The sequence below is a fragment of the Diplotaxodon limnothrissa genome, unplaced genomic scaffold (genome assembly GCF_057381915.1).
Source record: "Diplotaxodon limnothrissa isolate DT_005_m unplaced genomic scaffold, D_limnothrissa_male_GT1.1 unmapped_scaffold_4, whole genome shotgun sequence".
Classification (NCBI taxonomy): Eukaryota; Metazoa; Chordata; class Actinopteri; order Cichliformes; family Cichlidae; genus Diplotaxodon; species Diplotaxodon limnothrissa.
In genome coordinates, this window is record NW_028188558.1 from 2,960,045 (window position 1) to 2,981,779 (window position 21,735).

Sequence of the window (21,735 nt, forward strand, 5' to 3'; positions counted from 1 at the left end):
CTAAGTTAGGAATATTTATAATGTCATTTCCAAAACTTGCATATGATCTGCAATTTGTAGCAGATCTACTGACTGTCACAGAGCAGCTGGAGCAGTCTCGAATGCAGGTCAGTCCACTGCTGCCCCCTGTGGCCAAGTGCCATAGCTACTGCTGGATGAACTCGTGACACATCTGCACCTGTTTCTATGAACACATTGAGTCTGAGTGGCTGCACTTACACTGGTGCATTCAACATATTGAAAGATGGCAGCAATGTGGATTGTCAAGACTCAAACCAACCGTTGAGCAAAGACAGCAGGATCACTTGTTTCTGTTTGTTATACAGCCAGATTTACTCGTGACACACATGTGCAGCTGCTTTATCACCTATTCTGAATTTGTTTCAAGCACAATACATTTGTTACACATGTTGGGATATTGTGTTTGTTATAAATGTTATATACCTGTGTGGTATGTGACTTGTGTTGCCATGACGCCAGGTCTCTCTTGGAAATGAGATTTTTAATCTCAATGAGATTTTTTTTTACCTGGATAAATAAAGGACTAATTTGTAACTTTCAGTGTTTTCTGGTCTTCCAAAAGAAAAAAAACCTTCAACTACATGACATGCAGTTGTGTATTTGTTTTCACCTTATCATACACTTGAAGTTTTACAAATCACCACTTCTTTAGTGAATATCAGTTCGACGTGTATAGGGAAGCGCTGTCTAAGGTTCCCGTTATTGATGTTTGGGTGGTTGACCGGGACGGATTTTCTCCTGTCACTTTCTCGTCATCCCTGACGTGCTCTCCGTTGTTGTTTCCCTGCTAATTTTAGCATCACACGGCACAGCTTCTGTATCACGTGGTATAAGGCTCCGCCCTTGTCATTTGTTGAGCAGGAAGAGTGAGCGCTTGTTTTTATGCAGAGTACGTCCCGGATCAAAATGTGAAGTTTTACAAATCACCACTTCTTTAGTGAATATCATTTCAGTCTCAGACAACCTCGTTTCTCTTACAGAGGTTGAATGCACCTTCTGCGGATGGCGGTACCACACAGTGTGCGTGGACTTCCCCTGCACAGAAGGCAACTACAAATGCTGTGAATGCTAAATAAACAGAAACAAATGATCCCTGTTGTCTTTGCTTGATGATTGGTTTGAGTCTTGACAATCCACATTGCTGGCGTTGCATCTTTCAATGCCAGCAATGGCAGGTATCAGTGCTCAAACCTTTTGTGTTGTTTCCAACAAGTTGCCCACCTCGGGAAACAAAAATGTGTTCTTTTACTTGTCAGATGAACATATGAGACACTTTGACTCTTCAGTGCAGTGTGGAGCCTAACAAAGATCTGTTTTGTGTCCCAGCTGATCAGCAGGAGGAGGAGAGTCTGACGGAGCAGCAGAGGAACATTTTCAGCTACTTGGACTCAGCTCAGCCACTACAGAGGAAACAATGAGCTCAACACAGAAGGTGACAGACAGAGCAGGACCATATGACCAAAGATATTTATCACCATATACATTTGAACATTTGCCATAACGATGTAGCTGACGATAGAATTGACACCAGACAAAATACTTTACAGCTGCACAACTTTATTAAAAACCCATCAATGTATTTTCACTGAAACAAGCAGCTGTTGTTTATGTGCATTAAAGTTATATAAAAATGTAACAGTGCAAATGCAAATTCCTCGCTGACAGTTTAACCAAAAGGCGTTTCCAGTGGAAACTGGCCGACACATCCTGAGCATAACCATGTATAATATCCACTAAACTTCAGAAGAGGTTATACAGTCGTGGCCAAAAGGTTTGAGAATTGCATAAATATTGGAACCTGGAGAAGTTGCTGCTTAAGTTTTTATAATAGCATTTTGCCTGCACTCCAGAATGTTATGAGGAGTGATCAGATGAACTGCATCGTCCTTCTTTGCCATGAAAACGAACTTAATCCCCAAAAAGCCTTACCACTGCATTTCATTGCTGTCATCAAAGGACCTGCTGAGACCATTTCAGTGATCGTCTTCTTAACTCAGGTGAGAATGTTGGCGAGCACGAGGCTGGAGATCATCATGGCTGTATCCCGATTCAGGTTCTGCAGCTTTAAAGTCCTCAAGGGCCGCGTACTCAAAGACCGCTAAGGCCGAAGTGCGAGGCTCGTAGGCTCGTGAAATGGGACGTCTAGCCTCCGTCGTGCTGCCCAGGTTGCCTAGCAACCATGATACTAACAGCTGGAAACGTTTCATACAGCTTTGTTTGACAGAAATGAAGGAGAACATATTTAGTTCATTTGTTTCTACATGAGCTCTGTGTGATTTGATGAGTATCTGAGGCTGAGACCACAGGACTGTGAAACATGATTGTTGGGCTTCATTTCTGTGCTGAACAGTCGTTTAAGATTAGCTGTAAATAACAATTAGCTGATGTTGTTCATGAGACTAAAGTCATCTCACTGTGGCAATGTAAATATAATATGGCCAATATTATAGTTATTATATTAATCACTTCACTCACAGACAAGTATCTGTGACAGTGTGTATACAGATGTCTCATATATAAGAGACAAATATTGTTCATTTAATATGTTGGTACTAAATGTGGCTGAATGCTTACATATATGTGTAAAAAGCAAATGTAGGAGCTGTGATAACTGTGTCTGATAGAATGAAGAGTCGACTGATATATGAAATATTCCTTTATTGGGTGAGAAAATCAGACCATGTCATAACTGCTGTAAGTCACACAGAATAGATATCAGAGCCTTAAACAGGCTGACGTCTGCTAAATGGGTCAAACTGGGCAGAAAGTCTACAAACACATAACATCCTTATAGAATATGATGTAACACTATAGATCAACTTAGCTCAGAATATATAAAGCATATAAACAGTTACAGCAATATGATGCAACAAACACAGCAGCTACTGATCCAAAATACTCAAAGCTTCATAGAACTGAAACCAACATTTATTTTTAGCTCCATCCTGCTGCTGATACAGACTTTAGGTTTCTGAACATTAAACTTGTTGCTGCCTTTCATAGTGTGTAACTTGAAGGCCCTGAGTACTTTCTCCCACACTGGAAACACTGGGATGATCACATTATTTGAACATTACCTAATAAGACTGATTCAGCACAGACAGTTATGTTAAACTTTCCTAGCAGTCCTTCACAAACAGGGAACAGTCTGTCTATTCTCTCCATCTGTCAGCTGCTGCTGGCTCTTCCTCCTCCTCTTCCTCACACACTGCTGAGTTTGTCCTGGTGGATCATCAGGGCTGCAAAGCCTCACAGATGATGTGCAGCAGTGGCTCCCTCAGTCTGTCCTCACTCTGGACACTTGCAGTCGTCACACATGGAAATCAAATGTGTGATAAGCTGCAGGATTCAAACACAAGTGTAACTTATAAACACATGTTCATACTTTTATTCCACAATCAGAGAGAAAGAAACAGAGAGCGAGTGCAGGACAGACACAGGTGACAGTCTCAGGTGTACACACTGCTACACAACAGCACCAGAGAAGCAGGATTTAGTGTTTGTGTTATTACGAGTGTAAACAAGAAGAGTTCCAGATGGTGCAGTGGACACATGTGTGACTGCTGTGATTAAAGCATCTTTCTTTCAGCTTAACGAGTGAACCGTCAGCTCGTTCAAACACACGTTAAAGTGCGTTTGGCTCGACACCACCGAACAGAGGCAGCAATATAACACAGCTAACATTAACAGGGCAGTGAATCCTGCTTGTGCCGTGATGTTCAGGACTGCAAACCGAGCAGCATCACTGACTTTCAGCTTGTTGTGTTTGTGGATATATGACTGACTTTAATTATCCACAAAATCATCACATTCTCTGTCAGATTAAGGTCGACTATTGAACGGCGTATATTTTAAAGGCTTTAAAACCAAGTTAACGCTGAAAGTACAAACATCACTAATGTCACATAACTCTGCCGACAAGGCATAGCTATGGCTATGAAATGCTCTTTGTGTATCACTTCTTCATTATGAAAGATGTCATTAATGCACTAGTAATGTCTCATCTGGAGTATTGTTCAATCATTTGGTCAGCAGCTAATAAGACAGATCTTAACAGACTTCAGTTAGTCCAGAATAAGGCGTCCAGATTAGTGTGAAGATGTTCATACTATACTAATATTGATCAAATGCACAATAACCTTTCTTGGCTTCCTGTACAGGCTAAAATATTCTATGGCTTACTTGTAGTTCTAAAGAAAGCAATTCTGTTAAACACACCACATTTATTCTGCTCAGCTGCAGTATCCAGATGAAATACATCATCATATTACACAGTTTTCAACAAACTGCAATTTAGTAAATGCTCGAGTTAAAAGTAACGTTTTGTAAAACTGTTACATTTAGAGCAACTTTTAAGTGGAATAAGTTGCCTTAAAAAATTAGAGAATTATTCAAAACTTCAATGAACACTTAAAAGCCGATTTACAGAGCTTTTAGTTGTTGTAAATATTGTAAGACATGATTTGTTTTTGAAATTTGTGTAATGTGCCTCAATGTTATTGATATTATTATTATTATTATTATTGATTGCTTATATTTGAACAATTGTGAAACCTCACTGTGGATGTAAGAGTGAAATTATGTGGATATCTTGAATCCACTTTATTGTGTAATATTTTATGTGAGTATTTGACGGAAGACGAGCAACATCTGTTGTGGAAGCTAACGGGGTTCCTTTAGAATAAACAAACATAGGATTTATTATCACTGAATAATTCTGTATAAATCTATACAAATTATAGAAATATGTCATAGGAAACAACAAAATAATCTAAATTATAAAATAGTGTGTGTGTGTGTGTGTGTGTGTGTGTGTGTGCATGATTTTAGTGTTTGAACAGTCATGAATTATCTTTAACAGCAGGTTGGATGTAATGTGTTAGAACTACCAGCAGGTGGGGATAAGAGACCTTTAAGGTGTTTGGTGCCACGCTCCACCTTCAGGTTTAAAACTAGTGTTAATGGAGTTTGAAGGTTGAGTTTGTTCCACGACTGCATTTCACTCACTGCCTCTGTTTGTATCTCTGTCACTGCAGGACCAACATGGAGCCAGAAGTCAGCGCTCTCAGGAGGCCGACAAACCTCACAGAAGAAAGGGAGAGAAAAAACACACCTGTGACGAGTGTGGGAAGGGTTTTACTGTGAGGGCTTCACTAAAACAGCATCAGGTCATCCACACTGGAGAGAGACCGTTCAGCTGTGACTTGTGTGGAAAGTCTTTTTCCTTGAAGGGTCACCTAAAAACACACCAACTCATCCACAGTGGAGTTAAAGCGTACAGCTGTGATCAGTGTGGCAGAGCTTTTACTGACAGTAGCAACTTACAGAAACATCTAGTTACCCACTCTGGAATTAAGGCATACAGCTGTGACGAGTGTGGGATGGAGTTTACTCTGAAGGCTTCACTAAAACAGCATCAGGTCATCCACACTGGAGAGAGACCGTTCAGCTGTGACTTGTGTGGAAAGTCTTTTTCCTTGAAGGGTTCCCTAAAACAACACCAGCTCATCCACAGTGGAGTTAAAGCGTACAGCTGTGATCAGTGTGGCAGAGCTTTTACTCAAAGTAGCCACTTACAGAGTCATCTAGTTACCCACTCTGGAATTAAGCCATACAGCTGTGATCAGTGTGGCAGAGCTTTTACTCACAGTAGCCACTTACAGAGTCATCTAGTTACCCACTCTGGAATTAAGGCATACAGCTGTGATCAGTGTGGCAGAGCTTTTACTCACAGTAGCCACTTACAGAGTCATCTAGTTACCCACTCTGGAATTAAGCCATACAGCTGTGACATCTGTGGAAAAACTTTCAGCCAGAGAGGGAGCCGAAATACACACCTACGCATTCACAACAGACATGATGTGTACTGCTGTGAACAGTGTGGCAAAGAGTTTATAACTCACACAGACTTACAACGACACATGTTTACCCACACTGAGGAGAGACCTTATCAATGTGACCTGTGTGAGAAGACTTTTAAAACTCCACATCACCTGAGACAACACCAACAGATCCACACCAGAAAGAGACTCTACAAGTGCAGCTACTGTGAGGTATGTATTTATATTGTTATCTTGTCATTTTAGCCTGACTGTTTGGAACAACTCTGCTCATTAAACTGTGTTAGCATGTTAGCAATTCTACTGCATGGAAAAGCAGCTCTGAATGATTATTCAGATTTTCCTTTCAGTTATGATTTTAGTATTACTGTAGTATTATGGTGGTAGTATTGTAGTTATTGCAGCCCAGTAAACTGAGTGTGTTAACTGAAACAGTCAAATGTAGTTGGACGTCTGCAGAGATGCTCTTTATTTCAGGCGACGTTCAGGATACAAATGTTGAAGGACTGACTTACACTGTCTTTGTGTCTTTGTTTAGAAGCAGAGCGACACAGATGGATCCAGTTCTCAACCCTGTCATCACTGTGGTGGTGGGAAAGACTTTCATTGTGACCTCTGTGGAAAAACTTTCAGTCGGCAAAAGACCCTAAAAAGACATCAACGTAGACACACTGGAGACAAACTGAAATACTGCAAAGAATGTGGGAGAAGCTTCACCACATCACATCACTTAAAACGACATGAACTGATTCACAGTGGGGTTAAAAAGCACCTCTGTGATCAGTGTGGGTCATCCTTCACCACTGCAGGTCAGCTTAAATCACACAAACGAGTCCACACAGGAGAGAAACCACACAAGTGCAGACACTGTGACAGAAGCTTCTCACAGTCACATAGTCGTAACATTCATGAACGTACACACATGGAAGGAAACTACAGCTGTGACCAGTGTGACAAGAGCTTCAGGAATCTCAGTTCATACTCTGCACACAAACGATCCCACGTTACTAATAAACTGTTTCACTGTTACCAATGTGCCCAAACATTCACCTCATTGTCTGCTCTGTGCAAACATCAGCGCGATCACTCAGGGCTGAAATCACTCCCATCACTGGATCACAGTGAATCTGAAGACACAGAAAGATCCTCTGGTTTCTGTGTCAGACTCAAAAAGCTTGAGATCAGGCTCCACAGAGTTCAGATAGAATCTCCTGTAAAAATCTGATGAGGCAGCTGTGAATCAAACTCTTCCCCTAGTTCCATTTTAAGCTTTCAAAACTGTCCTACTGTAGTGTTCATGTCAAGTGGTTAGCTTTCTTTTCATCAGTTGGTTGAAAAGTTTCAACATTATAAAGTTTATTATTATAAAGTTTTTGTTTTAATGTATTTTGATCCACATAAATGTTTTCTTGTTCAGGTTCTTTATGTTATTGAATCTTGCAAATGTTAAATAAAAAATTCAAATGTAAAATATCTTCACTGATGGTACAAATAAACTGTCCTTTCAGCTTTAGCTCCTAATTTATTCATTATTTATGGATGTAGCACAGCAGCCGTCTCTTGATTAACACATGGAGGGCTCGGGATCTGATGGTGTCGTCTCCCTAATTTGCCCACTCAGTAAATCTCACTCATGGCCAAGAAATTGAAATAAACCTTGTTTCCCTGCTGGATAGTGATCCACTGTAACTCTGCTCCTCCTTCCTGTTTAGGATTTCTGTGGCTGAAGTAAAATTCCCTCCATCCATCACTTATCCCAGCTAACCCAAAGTGAAATAAAGTTTTGCTGGTCTTAAAAAAGCATTACAATAATGGGCATTACCAATGCAAACTGAATGATACAGAAGATGAAAGAAGAGACTTTGATCAGTTAATAAAGCTCATGATCTGGATTCATTGTGGCTGCTACACAGATACTTCTGGGTCACTTCTCTCAGTTAGGAACCTTCCTCACCAAACTGACTGTTGGACCACACCCCTGGTTTCATGAGAAATTGTTTCAGCCATGATTTCTCTTCCTGTATTTCAGAGTAAAGACTGAAGTGACAAATGGAAGCATGTTTAAAAAACACAATGTGAGAGAGACGTTGAGGTCCTTAGAAGTTGCCCTGGGTTTTTCTGTCACCCTGCTAGATGTTACACACCTTGTTATTGGACTGATTTGTACTGCTGGACTACTCCTGCGGAGAGTAACAATACTCTTACTAATTAGCTCCCTTTCACACCTTTGGGGATATTTATTTTTGTGTTTGCAGCGCTGTGAGCCAGAACAGCGAGAGAAAAATCTGCAACAGCGACGAGCCGAATGCTTACGTGAATCGCAGCAGCTGCACATGTGCTACGCTGAATTAGAGGATATCTTTGCTCTGGATTTCTATTTCTACTTTTTCATTTCTATATGATTCTTCTTGCATCTAAACAAAGATGATTCAATTTGCTAAATGTTGATGGCTCTTCGTGCTCAGGTGTAAATGAGACGTAATATTTGCTCTTGGTTTGGTTCTCCTGTACAGAACCTTGCAGTACAACAGAAACCTAAAAACATTATTTGTAGTTGTTATTCTTAGTTGTTCTGCTGCCTAAATACCACAGGGTCTGATTATGAAGTTATTGAGCTGCACATACTTTACGACCTGCTTAAGTTCGAGGTCACAGCGTCTGTAGAGCAGCTGGAACATAATGAAGTCTACAAGGTTAAAGTTTTCTCTTCAGTTATTGTTCTTTCTGCTGCTTGGTTTGATGGAGCTGAGAGCTTTTGTTTTTATTATTGTTATTATAATTATCATTAATATTTTACTCTCTAGAAGCTTTAAAATAGTGTTTGTGTTTGAAAACATTGATTTAAGAATTGAACAGAAACATCTGTCCTTCTGAAAATCGCCCAAAGGCACGGAGACAAAGTCAAAGGATGCAACCTGTAACTTTCTCTTCCTTCATGTCAGGACCATCATCCATGATTTATATAAAATGCATATAGCAACAGTAGCACTTTAGTTTGGACTTTATGATTTCTGTAACTGGAAAATATTATTTTGTTTAAAGACAGAAGTGACCGCATAGTTGCAACATCAAAGGGAAATATTAATTAATTAGCATCAAGTATATTTGTTGCTTAAGCGTTTGCACTATAACTTAAGTAGGATTATAACTTTTAAGGAAGGAAAGATTTCAGATATTTAGTTCACTGTTTCAGTTATTTTATATGAAATTAAAACATTTACGTTGGTCAAATATGATGCTCTAAATCAAATAAAAGTTTGAAAATAAATGATGTATTTTTAAATGCTGCAACAAATGTTCACAAAAAGTAACTATAATTAAAACCAGTTAAACAAAATCAAATGTTTGAATCATGCTTAACCAAATGCCAGGCTGGAGAGCTGAACCTAAAGTATACGTAGAAAGATTTCAACATGTGAGCAGTTTTTAATGTTTTTATCACATATAAATGTCACAGCAGTGGGTCCTGGCCCAATGCTTTGTGTTTTTGGTTTTCTTTGACTCTTGTTTTTCTTGGTTTTTGTTCTTCTTATTTATCAGGCTCTCGGTAATCTTAGTTCTCCCTCCCTCAGTGTTCATTTCAGCCTGTGTTTAGTTTCTGTTCCCGTGTCCCACGTTTCATCGTTTCATGTCGAGTCAGCCCTGTCTCTCTGTTTCCTGTGTCTCCCCAGTCAGCCCCGCCTCCCTCGGGCACTCATGTGTGATACAGAGTAATAAACCTGATTACATTTGCTACACTCTCTTTATTACCTGTTACTTTAAAATTCATACACTAATTATGTCTGCCCATCTCTCTAATGTGAAGGTCAAAGGTCAACATCCCAGTGACATAAGAATAATCCCAAAGGGGCAAAGGCAGCGGTTAATTTAGCACATTTAGCATTAAGGGTACAGCAAGGATATACTTTTACTTATTGTGGCAGGGGTGTGGTCTCTGGCCTGCTGCAGTGGAGGCTGGTGGCGGGACGTTGGACGGCACAGGTGAGGGTGATGGAGCTCATGACTCTCCCCTTTATAGTGACGGAGGAGACTGGCGTGGGGGAAGCGTGTAGTGGAGGAAGCCGAGGAGAGAGCTGGTTTCTGGCTACAAAGATGGCGTCAAACCAGAAAAGATTGCTCGTGGTCAAATAATGTGTCAATCAGCTGTGAATCAAACTGTGTGTGGCTCAGTTCATGTCACAGTGTTGTTTAGTATATCTTCACTTGTCTCACTCTCCTTCTGTTCTGTCCATCAGGACGATCCTCAGCGCTTACACAGATCCTCCATCGATGTTTTGGATCCAATCAGTGATCAGTTCTACGAGGAGGCCTGGATGTTCACCAGCGCTCGCTGCACCTCCATCTACCAGAAGGTGAGTGTACTCCTTTGTGCTCAGATTAACATTTTACTTCTTAAAATACATTTTCATATATGAGCTTTCTATTATTTCATGGCCATTTAATCAATATTAAAATTACAAGCATATCAACAAAGGTGAAGCTGGTTTTTTCCACTTGCTGTCACACAGTCATGGAGGAATACAATAAATACATAATCAGTCATAGATCCTGAACAATGACATTAAAACAAAGTCTGTGGCTCTAAAAACTAAACAGTATAAAGACATGCTCCAAGCTGCTGTTTCTCTCCTACTCCTCTAGGTTTTCCACTGTCGGCCATCCAGCGATGCTGGAGGGCTACCTGGCCAATGCTGGCCTACACAAAGAGGTCCCGGCTCGGAGGAGCTGAAGAAGATCCTTGCCTTCCTCGTCAGTTTCCTCTTCAGTTCCTATCCCAACAAAACCTTCTTGCACCTATTAGCTCCAAAGAGGCTATGGTGCCCGTGGAGGTCTGGACCTGAGGCCTGTGCTCATCACGTGGATAGAAAACACTCTGACACCATTCTGGAGGTCTGATGGGACTCTGACCAAAACACAGATGAAATAAAACTTGTGGCTGGAGCTTTTAAAATGACTTTTTCACCTCATAGATTAATGCTCATGATTGCATGTTAGCAAGACAGCATCTCCCCAAGGTGAAACTCTCAGGAGACATTTACTCTTAAACTGTAATCTGGTTGAGACTACTTGAGGAGATCTTAGTAGCGAGTATGTGGATTTAGTCTCTTCACCAACAGCAGACAGACCCATGCCAAGAAAGCAGACATGTTCTCAAAGAAAGCCGAGAGCAGAGATTGGAAAAAGCTAAAAAGAAAAAGCTGCAGCTTCAGACGACTATCTGCCTGTAAGGCTGAAAAAGTCCAGTTACGCTCTATTTTGGAAAAGCTCCCAGTTTTGGTAACCTGGACTTTTATTTCCCCTCTTCTGCTACAGATGTTGACTGTGACCTCAGAGGCCAACTGGACCACACAGCTGCAGCAGGAGTGAGGGAGAGGAGTCTTCATCCAGCTTCAAAGAAAACATCCAGGTAAAGTGACGTGGATCAGCGGATAAAGCCGTCTCCACTTTCAAAGGAGATCCTCTGAGAGAGAGACTCTCTGAGCCATTTTAGCCTCAAATTATAGGACTTTATAGTACAGCAACACTTTTAAAGGACAAAAATAACATAAACTGTGACTGTAACACAAACAAAGTATTGCATGTGTTTTTAAAAGTGTTCCTCCGATGGGCAGGATATCACTATTAGACTGTCCCACCAGCCAACTTCAACAAGAGACCACAGCAGCATTCAGTGATCAGCACAGATGTTCCTCTAACACTCAGCATCTGATCCCTGTTGGTCTGTGTGCTTCTGCTTTTGCTCAGTTAGAAACCCTGCAGCAACCCGACCCAAAACTGTGTCTTCTTGTTGGCCTCAACGTTGAAGTGTCAAACGTCCAACATCTGGAAAGGAAACCACGCCAGTGTACTGTGATGTTTCACCAACATGTGGCAGACGCTGGTCCTGCCTTTCATGCTGACATCAGCAGAGAGCCCCGCCTACCTCAAAGCCTCCCCTGTCATGTATTGATCAGGATGATTATGAAGATGAGCGAGTGCAAATAAGACTGTAAAAGTCCACGAGCAGAATGTTTGGATGCTTTCTAATGATTCATGAATATCATGAGAGTGTTTGTGTGTTTTGTCTTTTCTTTGCTGACGTTTGTTACTAACAAAGACAATTTACGCTCTGTGTGTGTTTTCATCCTTACCAGCCGCACTCTAACTGCAATGAAGGAAACAAACTGTAGAAATGGTCGACTCAGTGACTTCATAAAATATTGAAGTGGTTCAGGTAGAGCCAGTTTTTAAATGACCATGAACACTGAGCGTATTGTATCTGTACAGCATGTTTTTCTATTAGACAGATTTGTAACAGAGGCCTTGCTCTCAGTAAGTTTGAAATCTTTTCTGATTTCTTTTGTAATCTCTGATCTTTGTGTATCCTGCTCAGTTTGCATGCTGCCTGTAGGAGTTTCTGTCTTTGTATTTGAAGAGAATTCATTGAATATACTCAGCTGCTTCCCTTTGGTGCCTCACACATCACTGAAGTTTTTCAGTGTCCAGTTATTTGTTTTTAATAGCTGTTTGAATTCTCTGTATGTTTGACCCTGTAGACTGTTTAATGGACTGCTCGTCTTCCTGTTTGTAACCACTGCCTGTTTAGAACTAAAGATTTGGATTTTTGACTTTAACACAGCCTCTGCGTGTCGTCCCTTTGTGTCCTCGTCCTCTGTGAATGTGTCACAGATGTTTCCATGATAATAACACAGCTTTCCCACAGTGGCTTGCAGCAGCATTTATTCACAGCACATTTGAGAAAGGTTCAGATTAACTCGATGAGTTTATATTCAGAATGATTCTGACAGTGGGCCACTGTGAATTGTGATCTTTCATCAGGTCAATGTTTAAGTTCAGTATTTCAAAGCAGGAGCTATGAACAGTCATCATGTTGGCATTAGAATTATTATTATTAATCATTATTAATAATGTCGTTACTCATGTATAACTTTGATTAGTATACATGAATTTTATCAATAGTAAAAATAATGAATAATTCATGTATAACTTTTATTGTGTTTTGCATATTAATTATATTTAAATAGAGATGTTGACCCTGTCTCTACAGTAGCATCAGTGTAACATACATTATTGGTCCAAGCTGTCATAAATGGGGAGCCTGATCCTTTATTATGAAAACATGACGAGTATTTTTCTTGTCAGTTGGGAAGAAGTTGGTCTTTTTTTCCTTCTTTTTGCTCAGTTTGTCTTTTCTTTTCTTCTCATACAGAGAAGATAAAAGATAATAATGAACAACCTGGTTATTCAAATAGCATCATCCAAACAGCTCCTCAGAATAAGCTGCACTTACACTCTGCTTTTAGTTTCACTTTTGCAAAAGCACGCTCTGCAAACCTGCAGTTTCCTGTCAACACTTTGCACAGAGTGGACTCAGAATCAGCAGAATCAGCCCATACACACTTAAGATTATAACAAGCATTCAAAAGCATTTAAGATCATAGATTCAACTCAACAGTTTAAAGTGGTTATAACTGCACCTGTAGTAAAGGCTAATTGGGTACCAAAATGTTTAAACATCTGAATGCAATATCAATGCTGTAGATTATATTATTAATGCAATGGTAATGATGATGATTATTAACAGTAGCAACAAAATAATTTCCCTGATCTCCACATTATATAGGTTATAGTATGTTATATATAAACGTAGCTGAAGCAGTTTCATTTGTAGCTTCACGCTGCACTTCACGTGTTTGTCCAGCAGATGGCAGCACAGAGGCCTGTGTTGGAAAGCTTTGAGTAATGAAGCGTTTTCAATCCAAGCTTCAGAAAGCTTCATGTGGTCATCAAGGAAGCAACCAGGAAATATCTGCTGTGTGTAAAAAAGGCAACACAAGAATCCAGGATGAAGACAAGAAACTCAAAGCTCACAAAACAGGTGGAGCTAATTTTGTGACGTGTTTCTGTAAAAACACCACAGAAGTGAATCATCAAAGTTTCCATGTGAGCTGATGATGCTGCTGCAGAGTTTCTGTGAACCTCCTGTGACCCCGCCTCCTCATACAGAGACATCTGATTGCTCTTCAAACTGCATCACGTGGACACATGTGATTGTGTGTTGTAGTATTGATCCCAATGCTGGTATCAGTCCTGGATCAATAACACTGGATGGATGCGTTCAGCATGGAGCCCTGAGCTGTGTTACAGACAAACATGGAAACTGACAGGTCTGTGTCATTCACAGTCTGTAACACTTCTAAACAACAGAGGCTGACCCAAGTGCCTCAGAGCCAGGCACGCTCACATCACAGCTCTCTAAATAAGCCAGTTTCAAAATAAGAGCTGAAAGCTGTGTTTGCTTGTGTTAGCTTATTATTGTGGAGACTAACATTCAGTGATCGTGTGTTCAGACTCATAATGATTACTCTCAGAAATCCTCATCTTTGTATTTACTGTGTGTTGGATCAATAACTGAGATTCATGGTATCACACAGCTGTGCTGCTGCTGATGTCAGCACATCTGGAACAATACGAGGTATCTGCTACCAGACTGAGCAGGACGTGAGACCTGTGGACTGTTTAAAGCTGTCCCTCCACAGCTCACTCAGACCTGATCCACACCTCAGTGATATTCTCTGACTTCCTCAGTAGAGACAGAAACCATTCAGATCTGGGACCATCAGCTGACTGATGATGTCACACAGACTGTGTTTTTCAGGAACAGTGATTCTGATGTGAGCCTGCTAGCTGACAGCAGACCTGATGAAAGCACATGTTCACATCTGTGAGGACAGACTGGACTCTTTGACTGCACCTTGGTTCTCCTCAGAGGTCTGTACAGGAGCATGTCCACCCCCACTGAAGATCTCAGTCACTGTGAAACATAGAAAGCTGCTTGTGTGGCCTCTGCCTCACATGTAGATACAGCTACAGGTTTCTCTGTCAGTCAGACTGAAACAGTGTCCTGATGCTGCATCATTCAGCTCTGTGCCCCAGTCAGCATCACTGGGAGCTACCAGTGTTTCTGCCTTTTTCCTGTAACACTACACTCAGCACAGGCTCAGCTGGTATCCAGTGTTGGACTTTGGCTTCAGCTGCTGTGATAGATCCTCTAACATAGATCAGCTCTGCTACATGTTGTTAGATAAGTGCAGCTGCTGTCATGTCCTGATGTTTCTCTGGCTCAGCAGCTTCTCCATCAGAGGTTCACATGGAGCTGATCCAGTATCTCCAGTAACTGTGTTCTGTGCCTCACTGGTTCATCCTTCTGTCTGTGTGACGTCAGTCAGATGTTGAAGTTAAACTCTGTAATCTTCACTGTGTCACAGAGTTCAGTGAGTCCCGTTATTCACAGTATCAATCAGATCATCAGAGAACAGCTGATCAGCAATCAGTGGTGCCAACAGCGCCTCCTGTGGTGAGAGGATGCAATAATGCAATGTAGCATTTTTCCACTCAACACTTGCAGTCATGGGAACTGTCTGTTGGATCTGTGTGACGTTGCTTTCTTGGTTAGAGTTCCTCACAAATGTCCAGATGATTCTTCTAATGAGGCGTCGACCATGTTTGCAGCTCTTTGGAAGAAAACGTCGCCCTTTGCCATCCTTACTTTTCTTTGACTTCTTCAAATGCAGCTGAACTCCAGCTGGTATTTTCTTGGACTTTGCAGCTGTTTCTGGTCATCAGTTCATTCCTGCAAACCTCTGAAGCTGAACAACAATGATGCTGCATTGCTGGCTGATCCCAAAAGGTTGATTCTGTTCATCTGGACGTTTTCAGAAACGTTTGCTCACTGATCAGGTGACTTCTTCAGTCTCAGCTGACTGCAGCTTTACAAGCTTACAAACAGCACATTTGCACAATGACTGAAAGCAGCAGCACCTGATATATATGATACTAATATAATACATATACATATATAATCCATACTAATGATGAAGGAACTGAGCTCACAGTCCATTGTTCATTCAGTGAACTACTCAGTTTATTTTGGGCCTCAGAAATGCTCACTCTGTTTGTACATCACTGTCAGCAATAGACTCATTCTGCTGTGTGGACAGGAACACATGTGACATCACTTCCTGTTTGTTTGTGACTGAAGAAGTTTACAAGGAATCATTTAGAAGAGTTTCAAACATCAACTGATTGAATCCATGAATCTGAAAACGTGTTTGTGAGTGAAAGAGACAGACATGTACAGACTGAACTATCTGTTCAACAGTCAGAGTGTTTCTGTAACAGGAGACACTCTTTACACTCCACTCAGCACAGGGACACTGAGGAACCAGGAGACAAGAACACAAACCCAGGATAAAGAGTTTGAGTGAATGTGGTGTTGAAGGTGTGGAGGTGGATCAGAGTGTCAGAGGAGACTCTGTAGAAGGACAGAGTGCCAGCAGGACAGTCCACATACACTGCTGCTCTGTTAGAGACAGAGGAGGAGGAGGAGGAGGAGGAGGAGATGGATGTTTGTATGTTATTGTGCCTGACATAACCAGGACCATCATCAGAGCAGATCAGACTCCAGGACTGATCATTGTATCCAAACACACAGTCATCACTGTCTCTTTTCCTTCTGATGCTTCTGTAACTCACTGATATAAAAACTCTTCCTCTCCACTCGACCTCCCAGTAACAGCGACCAGTCAGACCATTTCTACACAGCAGCTGTTCCCAAGCATCAAATCTGTCTGGATGATCAGGATATGACTGAACCTCCTCCACATGTGTCACCTTCCTGTTGTTGTCAGACAGTTGGAGCTTTGTGTTCACTGTGTTTGTGTCGATTGTGAGTTGACAGGAATCTGATGGAGAGAACAAACACAATCCAGCTGCAGTTATTGATCCATCATCTGTTCATTGATTGACACTTTGATGATGACTCCTGACATGATGAAGATGGTTGAATGTGTGCTGCTTTGTTTTCATGAATCCCATTAAAAACACACTTACACTTCCTCAGACCTGGTCTCAACCATCGGACTCCAGCAGGCTCCACCCTGAAAGGAGGAGGGGGGTCAGAGCAGCACAGTCAGCATGCACACATGGACATTACATGGCTCTCACACACACACTGTTACACACTGAGCTCAAAGCTCGGCTCCACTGTTTTATTCAAAGAAATCTACATTTATTTATCAGCACATTTAAAAACAGCTTGAGCCAAAGTGCTGCACAGAGTAGAGAGAAAATAGGAAACATACACAGTAATGACTATAAAGACTGGTCAGGATTGAAAGCTACAGAGTACAAATGTGTTTCCAACCGGCTTTTAAAAATGTCCAGTGTTGGTGACGACCTGATGTGAAGGGCGACTGTTCCAGAGTTTGGCTGCAGCCATCGATAAAGCTCACCTCTGTTTTTACGTCTAGTTCTGGTCAGAAGCTGCTTATCTGCAGACCTGAGGGCTCCACTTGGATTCTTTTGTTAAAGAGAGATAAGATGGAGCCAATCCATTCACAGATTTAAAGACAACCAGATCTGGAAGTGGATTCTACCACGTACTGGTAACCAGTGGAAAAAGCTGGTGATGGGTCGTCTAGCACAGACCCACCGCTGGAACCAGACAATTGATGAGGGAGAGAACTGTGACAGCGCCGTTCCTTCACTTGACCTCAGTCGCTCTCGTCTGCTCCCTCGTAACACTGCTCTTTATTGAGCTTACATGAATATGCACAAGTTCATTATGACGTCTTACACAGGTATGAACAAAGAGTACCAGTCTGTGTGTGTGTGTGTGTGTGTGTGTGTGTGTGTGTGTGTGTGTGTGTCTGTGTGTGTGTGTCTGTGTGTGTGTGTGTGTGTGTGTCTGTGTGTGTGTGTCTGTGTCTGTGTGTGTGTGTGTGTGTGTGTTCCAGATGTGACCCTGTGACCCCAAAGCTGGTGCTAAGAGTCCAGCGGTCCCCCTAACAAAGGGCTCTTATACTTAACCAGACACAGAGTAGGTGTCCTCCTACACCAGGGGTCTCAAACTCGTGGCCCGTGGGCCAATTGCGGCCCGCAGGACGATAGTTTTTGGCCCCACCTTAATATGAAAATGTAATGTTAGTTTGATAATGTATGACACTTTACAGTGTTGTGGGCGGAGCTGAATTAACCCACCAATCAGGGTGGGATATGGATCTCAGGGGACACCAGCCGGGCTTGATGCAAGCAGGGAAACATTTCTCAATGAGTCAAAGTTCCAGCAGCGTTGCCCTGGAGTGTTTCTTTCTTTCCTGTGCCTGGCTGGCTTCCTCCTTTCTATTGGGCAAACGCCGACATTCGCCCCAGCGCGCTGCGTTCACAACACTTCAAAAAAAGTTGTTTTTTTAAGTTGCTGCCCAGCGGGACATTATACGTATATAGATTTATACACACGTCAGTGGGATTTAAAGTTATTTTTCCACAGAGAGAGATCTCATATTAACTCTCACAGTGATGCGTAGGCGGCGGGATAAAAGAAAAGTCATGAACTCAATGCAGCCCAATTTAGTCTGCAGTCACATAGCGACACCTGTTCATCGGCAACAACAGTCCCCGGTAACCCGGACTAATTATAGGGTCGCACCGTAATTTGTGGCTCGATGTTTTTATTTGCATCACTGCGTTTGCATTGCAGCAAACATGAACATTACATATATTTCAATATAATGTAAAAGCAGTCAAAACAACTAACATCAGAAACAGCTGATGTTATTTGTTATATGTCACGGTGTCATTTCCGCTTCTTTCTCCTGTAACAACAGCCCGGCGCCGTGAGCAGTCGCCTTTTTTGCGCTCGCTATCCCTGCACTTTCTACCATCTGCAAACGCCACGGTGTTCGTGTCGTCATGAAAGACATGAACATCGAGCGTAAAAACAAAGGAGACTGCTACCGGCTTTTTATCTGCCGATCGCCGTGCTACGGTTGCAAGAAAAAGAAGCAGAAATGACGTTCTCTACGCGTTGAGACGTTCCCCGTCCGTCGGCTAAACGCTTGATTGAAACTTCAATGCGACAGTGACACCAAGTAGAATTATAAATGTCACATAGCCCCAAACATGTCTTTTTCAAAGCCTGCGGTGAAGAGAAAGGTTGGTGATGAGCACCGACAATTTCAGGAAAAGTGGGAAATGCAATATTTCTTTGTTGAGCACAGGGGCACCCCGACCTGTCTTATTTGCACAGAGAAAGTTGCGCTGCACAAGGAATACAATTTGAAACGTCATTACACAACTAGACATGCTGAGCTGGATGCAAAATACCAGGGAGACGAGAGAGCGAACCGGGTTGCCAGTCTTAAAACAGATCTACTGAGGCAGCAAGATTTCTCCAAGAAAGCAACCAAAGAGAATAATGCAGCAGTCGGAGCCACGTGGTTAGTGAGATGATTGCTAAAGCAGGGAAGCCATTCACAGAAGGTGCATTTGTCTAAAAGTGCATATTGCAGGCTGCAAATATAGTCTGTCCGGGAAAGAAAGGTCGGTTTAGCAACATCAGCCTTTCTGCCAACACCGCAGCAGATCGCATTTCTGACCTGTCAAGTGACATTTATGACCAACTGTGTGAGAAAGCCAAATGTTTCAGTGTATACTCAGTCGCTCTTGATGAGACCACAGACATCACCGACACTGCCCAGCTCCCAATGTATGTCCGTGGTGTTGATGACAGTTTTGAAGTGATGGAGGAGCTGCTCACAGTAATTCCAATGCATGGCCAGACCACCGCTCAGCAGATATTTACAAGCTGTGTGATGCCATTGAGAATGTTGGTTTGCCATGGAAGAGGTTTGTTGGAATAACAACAGATGGAGCGCCATCAATGACAGGGAGGAAACATGGACTGGTGGCACAAAACAAACTGGAAGAGGAAGGCGTGGAGGAGGCCATTGCTCTGCACTGCATCATCCATCAGCAGGTCCTTTGCAGCAAATGCCTGAAGTTTGACAATGTGATGTCTATTGTTGTGAAATGCATCAACCAAATCAGATCCAGGGGCTTAAAGCACCGAAGGTTCTGTGCTTTTTTAGAGGAAATGGAGTCAGAATATGGGGATGTGCTCAACTTCACTGAGGTACGTTGGCTCAGCAGGGGAAATGTATTAAAGAGACTTTTTGAGTTGAGAGCAGAAGTGAAGCCTTCATGGAGAAGGATGGAGTTAGTGTTCCTGTGCTAACTCATCCCAAATGGCTCATGGACTCAGCTTTTCTTGTTGATATGACACATGAGCTTAATGTACTGAACAAGACGTTACAAGGCCAGGGGCAACTTGTCAGTGCTGCCTATGACAACGTGAGAGCATTCTCCACAAAACTGGCGCTCTGGAAAGCTCAGCTCTCTCAGACAAACCTTTGCCATTTCCCAGCATGCAAGGCACTCGTGGATGCAGACACACCATTCAGTGCTGACGAGTATGTTGATGTCATTTTGAGGCTACAGGAGGAATTTGATCCCAGATTTGCTGACTTCAAGACACACAGAGCCACCTTTCACATTTTTGCAGACCCCTTCTCCTTTGATGTGCAAGATGCCCCTTCTGTGCTTCAAATGGAGCTCATTGAGCTGCAGTGCAACTCTGAACTCAAAGCAAAGTTCAGGGAGGTGAGTGGAAAAGCAGACAAGCTTGGACAATTTTTGAGAGAATTGAGCCCTAGTTTCCCTCGGCTTTCCCGAATGTTCAAGCGGACCATGTGCCTTTTTGGTAGCACATACTTGTGCCAAAAGCTCTTCTCCACTTTGAACTTCAATAAGTCCAAGTACAGGTCCATACTTACGGATGATCATCTTCAAGACATACTGAGGGTCGCAACTGCTTCCTCCCTCAGGCCAAATCTGGCTCGGCTATGCGAGAGGAAACGCTGCCAGGTCTCTAGCAGCAAGGAGTAGGCAAGAGAAGCCATGTTCAGAAGAACAGTTCATTTTCTACAGTGTTCCATTCATGTTCAGAAGAAGGTTATAGAACTGTTAATACAGACATTTCAATCTAAATACAGCAGATATAGAAGACTGAAAGAAACACACAAGTTCACTGACTAAAAACATCTTATTATTATTTTATTTATGTATTACAGATTGATTTATTTTCTTATTAATTCTTAATTTGTTTATTTATTTTTCATATTTTGTGTTAAAAAATAAAAATAAAGAGATTTGAGAAGATTGGAATTTTTTAACCATGCCTTTCTTGTGGAAAACCTAATGCGGCCCAGCCTCACCCAGACTCTGCCTGCAGCGGCCCCCAGCTAAATTGAGTTTGAGACCCCTGTCCTACACCATAAATCAGTAAGAGAGGGTACGACCTCTCTCATGGCCCCAAGTGGTGTGTGCATGCCAGAGCACTCTGGAAGGCACATAGAGTCTTTACAGACTACTAAGGATCAAACCTCTATCATTATGCAATCGATTATAAAACTAAGCATGTATGAGTAAATATTTTTAAGCATATCCCATATGGAAAAGACTAAAAACTTATATGATGAAAGTCATACTCACGAAAGTGGCCACTTTCTCATTACTTTCATATATTGTTTTAGTAAGTATCATTAAGTTTCATTATATAATTTTTCAAGGGATCTTATATCTGTTTTCACTCTTGTATGCTTTTCATACAAGTTTCACACAAGACAGATACAAACTTTATAAGATTTATATATCTTTTCCATATGGGAAATGACAATCAACAATATAAAGCTTACAGCTGGTTTTAATAACAACATTTATTTGTTTCTCAAATGAGAAAGAGCTATCGAGAAACACTCCTAAATCTTGAGTTCTTAACTTTTCCAGTGGGCCAAATTCAACATTATCTGCTAATGCTAAATAGGCTGCCGTTATTAACTAATGCTAATTGGATGTGAATTAGCATTATGCACTAATGCTAACACTTACTTTTTAACAATGTGAGTAGCTAATGCTAACACTATTTCCCTTAACTTTATAACAATGTGAACGGCTAATGCTAACACTCTTTTCC

General features: G+C 41.7%; 2 protein-coding genes across 3 annotated transcripts in view; one reads left to right on the top strand and one right to left on the bottom strand.

The window, feature by feature from the left end:
• Positions 1–1,435: 1,435 nt before the first annotated feature.
• Positions 1,436–11,392, top strand: LOC146606894 (phospholipase D1-like). Its single transcript, XM_085349347.1, has 4 exons — positions 1,436–1,453; positions 10,097–10,213; positions 10,503–10,751; positions 11,175–11,392. The coding sequence occupies exons 1-4, from the start codon at positions 1,436–1,438 to the stop codon at positions 11,226–11,228; spliced, it is 438 nt and encodes a 145-aa protein (XP_085205473.1). The 3' UTR covers positions 11,229–11,392.
• Positions 11,393–16,064: 4,672 nt separating this feature from the next.
• Positions 16,065–21,735, bottom strand: part of LOC146606895 (protein NLRC3-like) — a 597,012-nt gene continuing 591,341 nt past the window's right edge. For both annotated transcript variants that reach the window (XM_085349313.1, XM_085349317.1), the window contains 2 exons: positions 16,755–16,801; positions 16,065–16,606 (listed from right to left, as the gene is read on the bottom strand). In XM_085349313.1, the coding sequence (XP_085205439.1) occupies positions 16,065–16,606; positions 16,755–16,801 (589 nt within the window). The remainder of the gene's footprint in view (positions 16,607–16,754; positions 16,802–21,735) is intronic.